The 17,779-nt window shown below is 38.1% G+C and overlaps 1 protein-coding gene and 1 long non-coding RNA gene across 4 annotated transcripts in view; one reads left to right on the plus strand and one right to left on the minus strand.

Annotated features, from left to right (window-relative positions):
- The window catches only part of LOC130159201 (uncharacterized), a 182,815-nt gene that overhangs the window by 120,648 nt on the left and 44,388 nt on the right, over positions 1 to 17,779 (minus strand). The window lies entirely within an intron of this gene.
- The window catches only part of BEAN1 (brain expressed associated with NEDD4 1), a 62,692-nt gene that overhangs the window by 4,629 nt on the left and 40,284 nt on the right, over positions 1 to 17,779 (plus strand). For both annotated transcript variants that reach the window (XM_056360548.1, XM_056360547.1), the window contains one exon: positions 10,310 to 10,444. In XM_056360548.1, coding sequence (XP_056216523.1) covers positions 10,310 to 10,444 — 135 coding nt within the window. The remainder of the gene's footprint in view (positions 1 to 10,309; positions 10,445 to 17,779) is intronic.

Consider the following 17,779-nt stretch of genomic DNA (forward strand, 5'->3'; position numbering starts at 1 on the left):
CTTTGGCCTTAACTGGGTACAGTTCAGCCAGGCCAAACATTCTGGCCTTCTACACAAGGGCTATCATGTTTAATTACTAATGCCTAGACTATGAATCGTTCCACTGACAATAACAGATAATATTAACACAATGCCATGTGGGCATTAACTAGGAAAAAAAAAAAAGAAGAAAAACCCCAAACAAACAAAACTGTGCCTTGTATTATGCTTTTATAGTGAACAACTGAAGAGACTGGTGTTATCCCAGGTTGTTACTATATACTACAGGAAGGAGACTACGTAGTGGACTGTTCAGCTATAAGAATTCACATATATCAGGTCCTAGACCTGTTTACTCTCCCAACACTGAATTTCCTGAGCAAGAGCAAAGGCCCGGGAGCAGGACTGCAGCCCTTATAAGTTGGCTGTGCCTCAAGAACACTGACTGCTCTTGTACAGGACAAAGAGACAGTCACACAGGCAAAGGCTATGCAAGCTAATACTCAGGAATGGAGCCATGTGACTTCAACCACACAGTACAAAGGCAGGTTGACAGTTTCAGCATTAAATGGAACTTTCTGATCAGAAATAAAATTTGCTATTAGCTTTGTTGCTTCAGATGTTTCTACAAGAAACGTTGGATTTTCTTTGCAGTGTTTTTAGCTTTTGATCAGGTAGGTATGTTCAGTTTTTAAAGTAAAATTGTCTCTAGAAAATATTGATGATGATTTGTATAAATCATTATTAATCAGCAGTCATGAACCTCAGTCAGTGTTTCTAATACTTAAATGAAGGGGGCCCAAAACTGTCAGAGAAATAAAAAGGCAGACAAACGGTTCTACCTGAACTGCCCTGCCTTCCTGCATGCAACTGCCACCTCCACCTCCTCCCCAGCAGTTCTGAGAATCATCTCTGAAGACACTGATTGTAAGCACAGGTAAAAGCAAAGAAATCAACTGATTTTTCAATCAATTATCCAGATTGCCAATACATATCAGCTATTATAAAAAGATAGTTATTTTACAACTACTGACTATATAGTTACATATTTAAATATTATTAATCTTTACTATAACCATATTAACCTATGTCTCTGCTGTTGCACTTAAAAGCACAAGGAATGTCCAGAGACACGGAAAACACTCATCTGGATGCATGGATCAGGAGAAACAAAACTATAAAATATTCAGACAGCATTTTAAATTCCAGCCTTAAGATTCATGTGTTATAACCCTTATAGATCTTACAAACTTACTCTTACTAAACAGAATTACCTCACAAAATCAAGAAGGAACAAAAGCATTCATACTGTGGCTCTCCTCTTTCTGCATGAAAGCCCACCTAAGCCAGGCACAGGGACATAGTTGCTACAAAGGAAAAGTGCAGAAAATCCTGATCCTAAAACCTGTAGGCCCTTGAGAAGACACTTTGTATGCTGTCCCTCAGCATTTGCTCACACAGAGTAATAGCACAGCTGGCTGCCAGCTGTGTTGTCATTGACTACACTGCTGCTAGCTGTGCTCCAAGACCCCAAGACGATGGTGGAAGGTTGAATAAAGTTTTACTTATAAACAAGGAATCTTTCTGTACACAATGAAAATAAAATACTGTCTCCACTGCTGCATACTAGAGAGTCTGTAGCTCTTGTTCTTGATGGCAAATGCTGTATTTTTCCCAGAATGGCTTCCAGAGTCAGCCAGTTTAACACAGCTGTCTAGAGGCCCAGTACTCAATGAACATAACTTCACCTGCACATGCACAGGTGGAGCCGAGTGCCTCAGTTCAGACAGGTGAAGAAACTGGGTGATTTTGTGTCTGTGCAAGTATCTTACAGTGGTTCTGTTGGCTGCACCAGACTTGAGACATGCAGAAAGGCAAGAGATTGCTGCAAGCCCTTGCATGACAGCTGTGCTGTGAGCTGGTGTCCTAGAGAGAGTACATTACACTAGGAAGTTTAAGAGACAGACTTAAATCTGCACCAAGACTTCTGCACCCCACAGCAGCATATTCCCTTGCCCTTCTGGGATGCCTTGACAAGTGTCAGTGATCAAAGCACCAACATTTACCACCCCTTACCAGTCTCTCCCTTCTGTAACAGAGAATGCCAGAAACCATGTCTGTGATGGCAGGCAGTGAAGGAAACACACTGTAATTGCCCCCCTCTTCCCTAAGTGCACAGCAAAGTTTAATCCCCAGAATAATCTGCTCTTTATTTTCCTTCACTTATTTTTTTCTCAAAGTGTGGATATTTTCTGAAGGCACCAAAGAGGCTTCCATCTGTCTCTCCTTAAAGGCATACCCCGGATCTCCCTACAGTTTTCCACATTGCACTTCAGGCTTTAATGACTCCAACTGTGCAGAAGGGAAAGGTGTTCAAATGCCTCCAGAGCCACACCTCAGAATTCTTTGTTCTTCTCCCCTAATAAGTCTTATCCCGCTCAGTATCTTTCTGCCATCAATTTATTTTATGATGGCTTGAAATCATCTGTTACATCAAGAATGATGGTTTCACCTTTTCATTTGTTAGACTGGAATCTGCACTAGGAAGGTATCAATTTCTCTCCGAGCATGACAATTTCTCATCCATGGTTATGAGGAGGTAGGCTGACAACTCTAAATCGTTAATTTCCACTGTAACTACTGACTTAATGATTTTGTTTCAGCAGCTTCTCCCAACTCCTGCCTGCTGATTATATTTTTTTGGTGGAGAGAATAATAGATCAGAGTTAATACCTATGTAACTACTATGCAAGAAATACAGATTACAGTCCAACTCTACTTGCTATCAAATAAATAGAAATGATGCTTTGGTTTTCGAAGGGGATCTCATCAAACTGGTACAAGCAGCCATGCTGAGAAATGTCTCAGAGAAGAGTAGGGGGGAGGTAGGTTTTAGAGGTGCTGAGCACTATTAATTCTGGCAGTCTGACATTTCATTATTATATAATGATTGTATTTGAGCTGTACATTCAAGCACCTAAAAACGTACTAGATGCCCAGATGCCTTTATGCAGAGCATCTTTCAAGGAGAGGTGGACACCTAAATGATTATGAGCTTTTGTAAAGCCTACTTTGAGTCTCTGTCCTCAGATGCTTTGAAAATTTGGCCTCAAGTCCAGAGCTGGCAGAAACAAGCAATCCATTTGGCTTTAACAGCATTTATGCAAACAGTGATTTTAGCTCCAGGACTTCATACCTGTCTTGCTAGAACTTCCTGAAATCCCTCAGACTGCTTTTTAAAAATAATGACATTATGTGACATTGAGACACCTACAGTCTTCAATGACCTGTGTGAAGATAATTCACTGGAGGATATTCCAGCCAAAGCCAGTTGATCACTGTTTATTGTTAATGCAAATACTGCTTCTACAACACTTTGGGTTTTGACCTCTTTAATTCTAAATTTCTTATCTTTTATTTGCTGGTTTTAGTTGCAAGGATGTTAATCCCTTTAATTCTATCATTAAAATGATTTCAACAATTGTTTTGCTTCCTCATTAGAAGCATTATAAAAAGAAATAGTGAAATACATGCATTTTAAAAATGTTTTACTTTGGAATCTCTCCTATTGGCAAGTAATCTTTTTTAGTTCCATGGTTTAAGAGAAGCAGCTCTGTAAGCATCTGATCTTTACAGGTTTTCAGCATCCTAGTTTTATTCCTAGCTGCAAAATTGTTACAGGATGACTTCTACTTAAAAGAGCCAACTAAAACTGAAGCTTTATTGTTCTAGGACCCACACAAAATAATTAGATTTGTCCTTCCAGATTGCAGGTGTCTAAATAACACAAAAGGTGGGAGGAAAAAAAAAGGTTGGCAGAAAAATTAATTGCTTTATATGACACAGCCATTTACGGAGAAAGCAAGGCTCTCCTGGCGCCTGGATTGGTATCTGTCCATTACTTGGCACTGACTTGCTAACAAGCTACTGCACTAGTTATTTTCTCTTGGAGCATCTTTGTCCAATCCCATACCTGTGTTTATTCTTGGACTTGAAGAAACAGACTTGCTGCAAGACAATCTCCAGAACATTTATTCTGCTTCTACTTTTCATATGATTGTTTTATGTAGCTGTATTAATTGTCCACATACAACCTATTGCCTGTCAGGCTCACACATGATAGAGAAATATTCTGAAGTTACACTTTATCTCAACGTTCAGTTCCCACTTACTCAGGATAGAAAAGTAACTACAGCTGGCCTGTACAGTTCTTCTAGTTAGATCACAAATACAGGTGGGTCTCCCTTCCACTGGAGAACCCAAGAGATACATTGAAATGACATATTTTTTATCAGAAAGTTACACACTTATCCTGAAACCAGGACAACACTTCAATCAGTAAAACAGCTTTCTGAGTCATTCTCAATCATTTAATGGGATGCTTCCAATTTTTAAACATTTAAAACAGGCCCCAACTTACAGAATGGGTTAAATCAGGAATTTCTACAGCAAGGACTCAGGATCTTAAAGAGGTGAGCTTTACAAAAGAGATCCCACATCCTCTAGGGGAGAAAGTAATACAGCATGTGGCAGAGCACCCAGCAGACTGCAAGGTATTTAGTCCCAGTTTGAAGATTAGTTCTTACTAGGATAACTTCATACTGAACTTTGCTTCTAATCCACACTTAGCCATCTCCTTTTATTAGCACCGTTCAATATTTTGGGGTAAATGCTCCCCATTTATGATTATTTACAAGTTAGACTACTGAGGTACACGATGGCCATTTTCACTTTCCAAAGGCACACAGTATGCAGCCAAGTCATTGGCCCAAACAACTGGCAAAGGAGCACAAAACTTTTTTTAATAAAGTAGGTTATAGAAAGCCCAACACAGAAAAGAAGAAACTGGAGTTTTTAGAAATTTGTAAACCATGTTTCCTTGTTGTCATCTTAATGTACTGCTCTGAAACTTGCCTCTAAAAGGTGCGGTGATTAGGCAGCCTACTGTGTGATCCTCATTCCCTGTTCAGCAAACAAATGTAAAAACCCTGCGGACTTGAACAGACAATAAAAGCTCTGAATGACAAACTAACACTCCCGCTTTGTTGCAGGTACCATGTTGACAAGTAGCCAAACAATATCTAGTAATTTGGTATTGTAATTATAATGCTGCCTCAGAGACACATCAGGAGAGGAATGTGAATCCAAAGCGATTTCTGTTTTGGCCTGGAACTTGGTGCTAGAGAAAGAACACACATACGCTGCAAAGAGGAGCAACAAAGAATGGCTATTTGGGATTACTTTTATGCATCATTTGAAGAGTATGTTAAACTATGCTAATAATCGCACTCCTCACACTGAACACATTCGTGGAATCAAATGTTCCTTTAGAAAGAATATGGGACATTCAATAACAGATTGAAAAAACAGTTAAAATGTATTCGTGCTATTGTTTGTGTGCTGGACTGTGTGCTGTATAGTACTTTCTTAGCATCAGTCCAATCAGAAACTGTCCCAATGTTCAAGGAGAGCACAAAACCAGAATACCCCAACAAAGATTTTGTATATACAGACACTTTTAGAAAAGACTTTGCTTTTAGAACAGCACAATCCTAAATGGAAACATGAGTAGAAACTGTTCTTTCGCAACTCGATCCTGTTAGCCAACCTGAAAGGTGTCTAGAAACCTGATAGTAGTCTAAAAGATAAAGAAAAGAAAAAAAAGAGAAGGAATAAAAGCTACGTTCAGAGCTTTCAGAGCTACATCTCTGCTTCTGATTAAAAAAAAAAAGTTTCTACTGATGAAGGAAGCTGTAAATTGGAAATTTTCACAAAGCTGGAGACATAAGATCATACTTCAGGAGTGCTAGAGCATCTATAGAGGTAGAAAATAAGAAATTTTTCCCAGATTTTCAAACATAAAACTATGATTCCCAAATACAGCCAAGAACAGCATGGTAAAATGCAGGGCTAAAGGTATTAAGTATTAAGGTATAAAAGTATTAAGGTACCTTAATAGTATAGAAATGACATATTCTGTCTGTCCTCTGATTTAAGGTTACTGTAAATTCCTTTAGTTGCCGTCAACGCAACTAAGGAACTGAGGGGCACAAGAAGTCACCAGACAGATAAGAATCTGTCTTCCTTAAATTGTGTTTTGCACAGTATTCTGTGTCATGCTCATCTAACTCATACAAGCACAACACAGCATTAAGCATCAAACTAGCATGTGCCATGTGTTGCTTATTCTCTCATCCTTTTGCCAAGCTCAAAGAGTTACTAAATCATCCCTGTGTCACTGGAGGCTCCTTCACCATGACTATCTTCCCACAGCTGGCTACAAAGGTTTCAAAGCCAAGCTGCAAGCAAGAACGAGGAATAAGTTTTTGACAAAGTGCAAAGGGTTACGCTGCAGAGAGTAGTCCCTGCTGGTGGATGATATCAGGGCATTATCAGACTCAGTGGTTGATGCAAGAAGTGCGTACCCACCTTAACAGATATATATAACTCAAAGGTCATTTGAATTAAAAAAAAAAAAGTGATATTGCCAACATAGGAAAATACAAATTTGGATAATATACAGTAGCTCTAAACTATCACATGTAGTTTAATGGTGCAGGTTAATTTTCAACTTGTGGATTAATTTTATGCATCACATTTTCATAATATTGCATCTTAACCTAAATTTGATATGATCATTTTGATATTCTTAAATTACTAATTTTCACTTCATAAATCCATTCAAAGGCATGCTGATTTAGAATACAAACCTTGAAAACAATCAACATACCATTGCATGGCACACTCGGGTTGGGAACAGGTGGGCTTAGAACTGGGAAGTGTTTCTCTGAAACAGACTTTATTAGCTCCCTGGCATCTGCAGAAAAAAACTGTTTTCAAATAAATTTTACTTCAGGGTAAAACACACTTTAAAGACAAAACACTTTGTGCTAATCTCTATTGAGATAGAAACATAATCTTGGAAAGTAATGCATCTTGTCACAAATGAAACTATCTGTCTCAAAAGAATTTTCATTGCATAGAATTTAAACATTGTTATTTGTTCAGTCAGTACCAAACTGAATCTGATGCCTACTTCTGTCTCTGCCTCCTGCATGACTATAGGCCTGTGCCTCAGTTTCTTCCTCAAAAAAACATTTACATATTTTCAGTCTTCGTGGGTTTCTTGGTTATTTTGCAGCTCACCTTGAGAACAGATGAAAGATTTGTATCATCAGGATTCACAAAAGACAATTTACTTTCACTACACCTGGGAAAATTTCCCAGGAAATACAGCTTTATGGGATAGGTTTGCACACCCCCTTTTTTTTAACCATCATTGTCCCCCACTGCTTTTCAGTCAAAAAAAAAATTGGATCTGCCCATATAATTTCTTACAGCTTGCAATCTTAATGGTTCTCCCTAAAGATAATAAAACATCGCAATGGTTTTCTAGCATTTTCATAAAAATAAAATAAAAATAAAGTGACTTAGTAGTTCAACAACAACTAGCAGAAACAGAAAGCATATTATTACTTTCTGGACAAGAAAGAAGAGGCATTTAAGTGACCTTTGAAGTAGAGCCAGTAAAGCGGTGAAAAGTAAAACAGGAATTTTATTTTGCAGGAACTGTAGAAAACTTTCTTCTATCCAAAAAGTAGTGAAATCGTAGCCAGTGATAGGGAATTGGTTTGAGCTAGTAAAAACAGGAACAGTGAACAGAAAGAAAGGGTGTAGACTGGAGCAAGTCCAAAGATGTTTAAAATAATTAGGGCAACTTCAAACTACATTCCAAACTAAACAGACTTTATGGAAGATACAAGTAAGTGAGATGCATGCCAGGACCACTGATTCCAATAAATTTGCTAATATATTATTTTTGCTTTTGCATAATTTTCTTCCAGTCAATTATGTTTTGATATTTGCAATGACTCTGTAACCAGTCTAAAGTTAACAAAAGTTGTTCCCCATTTACACAATGACTACATCTGGTACCACAAAGTAATTATTGCTTAACTGCTTCTTCTGTAATATTTTAACTCAAAACCCCCCCCCCCACCAAACCAAAACTAACAAACAACAACAACAACAAAAAGTCATCGGACCAGAATCCCCACAACTTTAAGCACTGGGAATTCTATGCCATTTTACCCCAAAATTGTCTGAGATGCCTACCAGAAATACAGTAGTCATTTGGGAAATGTACTGCAAGTTGTTCTGAAAGTATAAATTGACATGATCTGATTATTGGCTTCTAGACTGCAGAGCTGACAGGTACAAGCGTACAATCATAAGATTTACTTTAACAGAATGTTGTCAGTGCTGGTGGTATTTATTAATGCATTTGGGGGTACTGACATCTTCTACTGGAGCAGCTATGTGCAGAATTGGAAACCATGAACAATTACTCCAAACTGCACGATTTCATAGCTACGAAGGACAACAAAATGGTTTCAAATTAAAAATACCAGCTGAAACCAGGACAACTGGAGAGCAAACAAAAATGTGATGTAGCAGAACTGCCTGTCTTCTGTTGGGTACCAATTTGCACACCACACTAGCCTTTCAAGGCCTAGTATTTTTCAAGTTGGGCTTGAACTTCTATTTGCCTGTATTTGTAATGTTTTAGATTGTTCACATAAAGTAACCTGAACACTCTAGAGTAACAGCTCTAACACTCTAATGAAATTTAAAGCTGAATTCCAGAGTCTTTCTGCACAAAGGTCTTCCTTGCCAAACTTTAAATCTTTTTATTTTGTTACTAATGAACTACTTTTTGTCTGTTTTACTTCTTTCTCTTTCTCATTATTGGAAGGCCCTACAAAACCATGCAACCAAATTATGTCAGTGTATCCATTTGCACACTCAGATGCACTTGGCAGAATAGGGTTTCCTTTTATCTACCATCAAAACAAGACCAGTTTCAATAGCACTACTGATGAAATGTGGAAAAAAAATTTATAAAATAATCCCATCTTTGAATAATGTAGGAGGTTTTTTCCCCTCTTTTCCTAGGTAGCTTTCTGACTTCCTGATCCCCATGAATTTGTTTGTTCCTTACAGTATGTTAAAAGATTTTTAACCTAACAAACTGAAATACACTTATATAACAAGTTCTTTTTCAATTATTTGCTGTGTGTTTTAGATGGTATGGTTGCTAATTGGCATTCCGTGGGATATTTTGTATTGTGCAGTTAATGTGTCCAAAAAAAAAAGTCAAGATATAATCTTCCTTGCATAAAGATTCCCCAACTCCTTTTAAAATTTTGTATTATGCAGCTGCTGTTTGAATGCTTATGGACATCAAACAAAACAGCTGTTTTGAGTAGCCAGTGAAAGCTAAACACCTGTTGCTTGCTGGCATTGCATTTGCAGTGACCATGCTCTCCCCAGGCGTACCTGCAGCACTGCTGCACTAGGAAGGGTGATCCTGTTCAGATTTAAGAAGTGATGACACTCCCAACCAGCACTCTCATTTCTTGTGCAAATATGTTTTGCACAGAAGCACAGAAGCATGGCCTGAAACCCTACTTTTCTTGTTACAGGGCTTAGACTGGTATCATCTCTCCTTTGAGAGTTGGAAATTCCTGTTCATGCATGTGTGTATGCATAAAGATAAAAGAAACCACAGTACACTATCAAAAGGCAAGATAAAAATTACTCCTTTTCCTTCTTTCTAGGCAGAGATGTGTGATTCAGTTTTTTACTCAGCCCCCAAGAATCAACAGTAGGCCTGGGAAGCATCTTCAATCTTTCAACTGAGGAGCTAGTCAAAGATTTGGCTTCATGCAGAGCTGCAGACCCTACTGTATAGGATTTAATGTCTCTGCAAACCCAATCTAAGTTCATGTCTCCATAAATTTACCCAAGGCTTTACTAAGACGATTCAAAAAATCCTTCCCCGCTCTATCAGACTGAGTTCCTACCCTTAATTGTCAAACTGAAAAGGGATTGTGAGTTATACTTACAGCTAAGAAGCCCTTAATCCAGTCCTTCAGGTTTATGCAAGATAGCAGATCTCTTTTTTCCCCCTCATTTATCCACTTTGTGTGTTAAGCTGGGGCAAAGGTGGATTATTTGGGTTTGGATGTTAAAGCATGTAAGTCAGTAGGCTAGGTGCCTCAGAGACATGGTACCCTTGTAATTTCTTTGGTATGCTTCACCTAGACCTCATCTGTCTCAAACACTATTTAAATGATCAGCAACAGCAGTATAGGAAATATTTGTCTGAGTCTGAGACCCTTTTCACACCTGACAAAGAGGAAAGAGTGTTATGATCCACACAGGGCTTTCAAAAGCAGAAAGATTGACTTTCAGGAGACTGTGGCTTTGTTGCTTAGGATGGAGTTGCTTGTTACACAAATTTATCTGTTGTTTCTCCTCCTTTCAGATGAACAGCACATTCTGCCTTGTAAGAAAGAAGAACTACAGTGTGGTGACGGACTCTGTCTCTTAAACTGGCTGCGCTGTCACTATAAGAAGGACTGTGGCAGAGACTACATGTCCATCAAATTAACATGCTCAAGTGAGTTACCCTTCACTTTCCTAAGTCATGACACAACATCCTACTAATGTGAACGCATTTGCTCACCAAATTGGTAGCAATATACAGTTCTAAACATTAGATTTGATCTGGCTTTGCTGTTGCAAGGATATGGATATTTAGAGGTTTATTTATTCATATGTCTAAATCATTTATAGTGCATGCTGATTTCAAGTAGAATGGTAGACAAATACTAGCAGTAGTGGGAATGGAAGATTTGGTCGAGTTCAAAATGCATTAATCTAATGTATTGTGAAGACTGCTGCTCTGGATAGCCAGTTGAGGTGCAAGAAGAAAGAAAAGAAAAGGAAAAAAAAGCCTCAAAGGCAGTCACCATTGGTGGAAACAACTAGACACTGGCAGCTCTGTGGAGCAGCACTGCATTTGCAAATGTTAATGTGAATACACAAACAAACTTCCAGCCAATTGCAATAATATTTGGGCAGGGGAGAGGTAAGATTTACTGTCAAGTCAGAGATACCTAGTGTGTTTAAAAGAGACTTAGGGCAACTTTTGTAAACAGTGCAGAGAGTTTTAGCCATTTGGGTTTAGAACCAGATTTGTTGCAAATAAGTTGAAAGGTGAGTTGGAGGAGCTCTGATGAAAAGTGTGCTGTAATCTCAGCAAACTTGGTGATGTAGCCATCTCAGCTTTTTCTGTTCCTACTTTTAGCTTGAAATGCACAAGTAAACGTAATGAGCAACAGTTTTAACTCTTGGAACCTTCCTTGTAACATACCCGTTTTGTAACTAGCAACATCTAAGAGGATAAATTACTTTCAGACCTCTATTCTACATGATACAAATAGAAGGTATCACATACTGCTGTCACTAATTACTTGCCAGAAATATTTGCAGACTTGGCCGTTTTAGTCAACACATCATTGTACACAGGAGAACATAGTAGCAATTCTGCAAAAAGACCAGAAGTTAGAACAGAGAGACAGATTGAGAGCTACTGGCAATACACTTCAGATGAAAGTAAACAAATGAGTTTCAGGAGTGAGCCTAGTACGCTCCATCCTCTAATTTCATGGAGGCAAGATAGAGCTAATCCAAAGTAAAACCCTCTGAAACATGCACAGTGTAGAGAGCAGGTGTCAACACCATTTAGTCTCCAGATCCGTGCTTGTCACAACCCGCTACCTGCTTTACAGTGGAGTTCCAGCACTCATGCAACACAAGCACTCTACAGAATTGATCATAGTCCATTAAGTAGAGCAGGATTCAGGTCAGATCCATGGAGCATGAAAGCTTATGAGTTTATAATGGAGAATTCAGAAGGGCTACAGTTAACATGCATGGGAGGACATACAAAACCTGAATTTAGGCAAGACCTCAGGTTCTTATGCTCTTAATTCCTAATCTAATCAGCAGATATTAGAACTAGGCATGTGGTTTGCTTTTTTCACTGAGAAAACATATTAAGTGTGGTTGTGGAAGATTTAATGGAAACACATCAGTTTTGATGGTCTTGCATCTTGCCTGTATCACATGAAAACCTTTCGCCAACTTACATTGCACAGAAGTATATGTTATTTTCTGCCCTTCTATAAAGTGCATAAACTAAGTAGTGAGTGGCAACAAGCTCTTTTTAATATATGTAAATATGTATTTTTTCTAAATGCAAAGCTGTCATTCAGTGCTAATAAGAAAAAAATACAATGACAACTGAGTAAAATAGAGTCAAATAGTCACAGATTTGCTTTGAACATGTTACAGTAGTTAAGAGCTCAAAAACACAAACCCAACAAATCATTTGCAGTAGTTACAGAAGCACACACAAATCAGAAATTGCCTAAAGGAAAAATTCATTATTTTTCCTTGGAAAGACTGATTTGTTCTTCACAGATGAAGCTGAGAGCAGAGTGTCATCCAGCAAGACACTAACACCTGTCACTTTATATATACTTCACAGACAGAGAAATGTTTCAGACGAGTGCCGAAGCACCTTTATCATGTGCTGGTTTTGCTGAACAGCAGCAAGACCTGTTAGAAGATCAGTACCAACAGAAAATCTACACAGAATGACTATGCAATTAGATCAGGTGTACCATTTCCTTCAGTCTCATACTGTCCAGAGTAGCACTGCTACCTAGTAATAAAGCACAAGGCAGTGACAGAGCTAGATGGAGTTCAAAAGCTGACAGATTTCCATAGGCAGTTAGCATTCACATCAGGAAGTCACATCTGAACATGCAGCTAAATAAGCACATGAAAAAAGTACTTGTATATAAAAAAATAATCCTTTTCTGACTAATCTATAGGTAACGTATAATATATATATCAGGCTGTGTGTATTTATAAAAATAGATATGTATCATCTTTATTCTTTTTCTTTCTATATATGTGCACAATAGAGGCACTCCACATGAGTTACTTCTTGTTCTTATTTCTAACTTTCTGCTTTTGTGATACTAACATCTAAACATTTAGCCCATAGGTTAGAAAACAGTTTCATTCATTCAGTCTGTTTCATCCTAATACATTTTAGAATTTCTTGGAAGGATCCAAGAACCTGTGGTGCCCACTGAAGGCAATAGTCATTTAAAGCACTACACCCTTGAGCCATAAAGCATGAATCAAAATATCAGGCTTTTAGATATTAGTTACCATTATTCTTTCTCATCTTAAATGTGTTACTTTTAACTTTACAGTTTATGCGTTTCCATTCAGTATTTTAATTTTATTTTGGCCAAGAAAAATTCATCTATTTCATATGAAACCCACACATAATAAAAAGAACAGGTACCGAGAAGGAAGTGTAGTTCGCTTATTGCATGCTCTTTTATTAAAGCACTAGTAAGAAACATCTTTAAAGCTTATCTCAATCATACAACCTATCCAATGATTACCTTGTGTGTCCTTGGACAATTTGTCATGCTGTTTAAGGAAGCTGATTAAAAATGCAAATAGATCTATCAAATGAGAATGTTGTTTTCTTCTTTTGATGTTTTCAAGAGACATAGGGACTGTCACTTTTTATTTTATATATATATATAAATAGTACAAATTTACTTTCACATTATTATTTCAACAACCTGAAAACCTTTTGGTAAGTGGCATTAAGTCACTTAAACTTGTTTTTTTAACAACAGGTAAGTGCAGTGTACTACAGCACTACAGCTATCAAACTGTCGCTAATAAAAAATGTATGGCCATCATCTCCCCACATATGTTTAGAGGCCACATCTGCATTCCCCCACACTCATGCACACAAATTCCCAGTGAAAATTTTGACCTTCTGCTAAATTTCTGTTTCTTCAAGGACAAAAACTGACAAAATATTTTCTGAGTCAAAATGCTGGTAGTCATCAGCGTCATCGCTACTCTGTGTATTTATGAATGCATATTACTAGCATGCAATAGAGCCTGCTACTACTTGTAGTTGTGATGAAACGGGAAAGGAGCTGTTGACTGGGCTTTTTTTTTTAACCCAAACAAAAGCTATAGTCCAAATTTCTGCCGTGCAATATGGTACTCCTAGACTAAAAATGCCTCAGTGAATGCTAAGCAGATGTTTTGAAATTGTTTTCCATTGGGGTGGAAGTTTGGAATTGTCATGATAAATCATAATGCAAAACTAGTATACAGACAGGTTAAAATTTCCATTTTCATCATGTTACAAATTAGTAATTTCAGCATAAAAAATAAGAAAATAAAGTTATATTCCACCTTTTGAGCTGTCTGTGAAAACAGCCCTTGTCAAAGTTATTCTTAGCTATGGAAACTGAAAATCGTGACATGCTGGAATTTAAATCCCTTTCTATTGCTTAAAGTAAGTTGTTGGAGTAGTGTTTTTATCATCAATGATTTTATGCTTACAGCCTGAAATTATGCAGAGGGCAGTGAAAAGCTTAAGCACGCAGCATTAAATGTTATTAAGATTTGAGAGGATCTTCCACGGTGTACAGTTCTTCATCTAGCATTTGTGTGTATCCTGGGAGCTGTAGATCAGCTCTTGCCTCCAAGTCAAGCTCTGTCAGTTAAAGACTGTGCCATCACAGTTGCTCACCTCCATCTACTAGGAATCATCCTCATAAACCAGTTGATAGAGCACTTAAAATGAGTACTCCCTAATCTGGTGACAACACCAGCTAGGAAGGATAGGTTTATATTTAAATAGGGGGATTGGATCAGCTCCTCAGATTTTGTCAGCAGCTTATTAGGAAATTGTCTGTGAGCCTCAAGAATTAGAGGGAGAATAACCCTTGGCAAAAGGAGAAAAACTGTCACAGAGAAGAGGGTAGTATCTTCACAAGCATCTGTTCTGATTGAAGCATAGCTTGTTGAAGCTTGACCCTGAGAAAGTAAGCCCGAGATTACTTCCTGAGCCTAAATTCCCAAGTAGGAGGTCCCCATTATACTATATAGAGAGCAAAGTGTCCATAAGTGCCGTTCAGATCACAATCCTTGCTTCTCATGGAAGGACTGAACATACAAGCATATACCACTGCACTCAACAACAAGCAGATTAACCCTCTGAACCCTGCTCACAAGACTGTTTTCCATGTAATTAGCAAAGCGCTTTTGTGATACGATCAATTCATTACATCACCAAGCGGCTGGTGATACTGTCACATAGTGCGCAGAGTTCTATTTCTTAAATTCATTATATGGAATATTTATCAAAGTCCAAAAAGAATTTCAATATTGATAACATGCTTTACTGTGTTACTTCGTTTTACTCTTTTTATTTTAATTTTGTTCCGCTTCCTTCCCCCACCTCTGGCCTTCTAAAAACCCAACATACCTTTTAGTAAAGCTGAAACAGCAGTAATAGTACTGTTTCTATATGACAATTAGTGAATACACAACACATAAACTATAAAGAAAACACATATCTTTTGGAACCATCTTGAAAAACCTGTACAATACTATTACTTTCAACCATACATCAACACGCATCAAACTAGAAAAAGAGAACCTTTTCAGGATCTTCTGAAAACCAGTACAGTTCACTCCCCAGTAAACACCTACAGTCAGGACTTAGGTACTTAGTTGTTTCTACTCACAGGCAAGTCTGTCATCAGCTTTTGAAACTGCAGAATAGGACTACAGCTATACAGGGATTCCCAGGGAAGCTGATCACATGCAATTTTATTTGGCAAAGCTGGAATAAAACAGCAATTCAGTCTCAGCTATCAACTCGTATAATAGAACAGTCACCTAGAAGAACTGGGATAAAATACAGCCACCAAAGTAAAAGGAAGGGATGTCTTTCCTATTGCCCCAAGGAAATTATCCCATCAATCTGAAAAGTTGTCAATCGTTCCTATCAACACTAGAGCCCTTAAAAATGCATCACAGAAGCATGGTGGTACTTAGGTTTAAACTCTTAGCTCTGACGTGAATATTCAGGCCTTTAAACAAACACGCAACTTCAGATTACAGAATCCAAAAGCATGGAAGGTTGTGCTTTGTGCAGGTTTAAAAACAAAAAGCTTTTCCATAGTATACCCATTAGAAGTTTATTTGTCCAACAGTTTTCTTTTTCGGTCTGAGAAAGCCTTTTTTCTTTACACAGAGAAATAAATGGCCAAATTCCTCAGTCTGTTATATGTGCTCACTGTGCATGTACATTCACTGCTGGGGATTTTGGATGTGTCATTAGCTAAGGAAAATGTGCAAGATCTACTTCTTAAACACTGGCATTACATCAACCGCAGAAGCAGACTAATGACAGACTGAAAGGGAAATGACTTTCAAATCACCTCCTGCCCACTGTGTCGTTATTGCCTGACCTAATAGTCTGGATTCACGTACTTAGGCGTTGGGAGGGAATAAAGTGAGAACCTTTTGTTCTAGTATGTCTAAAATCAGATACAGTAGCGTCTGTAATGGGGGCTCCTTCTACCAGTAACCACTACCATGTGGTCTCAGTAGTCATTTAGAGTGAGATTGCTTTGTATCAACTATGCAGGTAAGCAGGATCTCAGAAATGGGAAGGGCAAAGGAAAAAGAGATGCTAAGAAAGGAGTTCAGAAATAAATACCTAGGAAAGGGGGAAAAGCAAAACTGACAGTTCTTTCTCAACTGTATTACAGCAGTTTTACTGCCATGTAGCTCCCTGAAATCTCTTGTGGCTTACCGCTGTAAGACACAAATGAGGCCATGGTATTTTAAGGATATCCAGCACTGTTGTGGACAGTCCAGTCACACTGGAACTCTTGACGTTATTTGTCCAGTTATGACCAAATGGCAGAGACATTCCACTTTTCCTATTTGAGATGGTGAGAAAGATTCCAGAGGGGTTACACACAGAATAGTAGTTATAGAGGAAAGATGGGCTATAGAATTTTAAGCATCCTTTCAGACAGGAAAAGCTTTGCAGCTAGCCACAGTAGTGAATTTTTAAGGGAAGGGAAGGGGAGAGAAGGGGAGGGGAAGGAATCAGGAGAATCTTGGGTCCTCAGAATCAACATCCACAGTACCTACTGAGAGTAACAGTGGTGAGTGATGCTATATTCCAGGAGAGATGTCCATCATATGTTGAGCATCCTGCTACAAGATGGAAAACACCCATGCTGTCACCACTAACCATGGTCTAGTTGTGGCAGGAAAAGCCTCAACAAGTGGTGGAGCAAACCAGAAAAATGTGGGATAAGTTATTTTGAGAGGAAGGAATCTTTGTTGTTCTGTAGCACCTTGCACATCCAGTTTCCTAACCATGGTTTCTAGGCGTTATAGTAACATAAGTAAAGAATATCAGTACCAGTCAGTGTGTTGAGCCATAGCTCCAATATTCCTAAAATGTCATTTATGGCATCACAGTAATCGACAAGCTACGTGTGTGCATTCATAGAGATGATTCTTACACAACCAACCGTATATGCTTACCAACAGATGATGTGTGCATACACATACACAAAGCTCTGTAAAAGAGATGCTTTAACTCAGAAAGAAAAAATAAACTAGGCATTAATTTCATATTACAGAGTTATAAGTCCCCACAATTAAGTTATTTTTTACCCTCCACAGTTATCTTGGCTTTCAGAGACAAAATAGTTACTACCTTAGCTTACTCTGAGAGCTTAATTTTAGCATCTAAGAAACAAAACACTGGCATAAAAGTATGTCTTTTAATGTGCACCTACCATGAAATTCGGCCTAATGGGAAAGAATATGAACTATTTAACGTGTATTTGAAGAATGAATATATTTGCCTATTCCTTCCTATATCAATCAACCAGAATCACCACATGAAAACATGCATTCTTGTATCTTTCTTCTTCTCTCTTTCTTCCCCTTCCTTGGGCTCCCTTTTCTTAACTTGACTGGCAGTGATTTTTCACTGTTAAATCCTCTTGAATCAGAA

The sequence above is a fragment of the Falco biarmicus genome, chromosome 15 (genome assembly GCF_023638135.1).
Source record: "Falco biarmicus isolate bFalBia1 chromosome 15, bFalBia1.pri, whole genome shotgun sequence".
Taxonomy (NCBI): domain Eukaryota; kingdom Metazoa; phylum Chordata; class Aves; order Falconiformes; family Falconidae; genus Falco; species Falco biarmicus.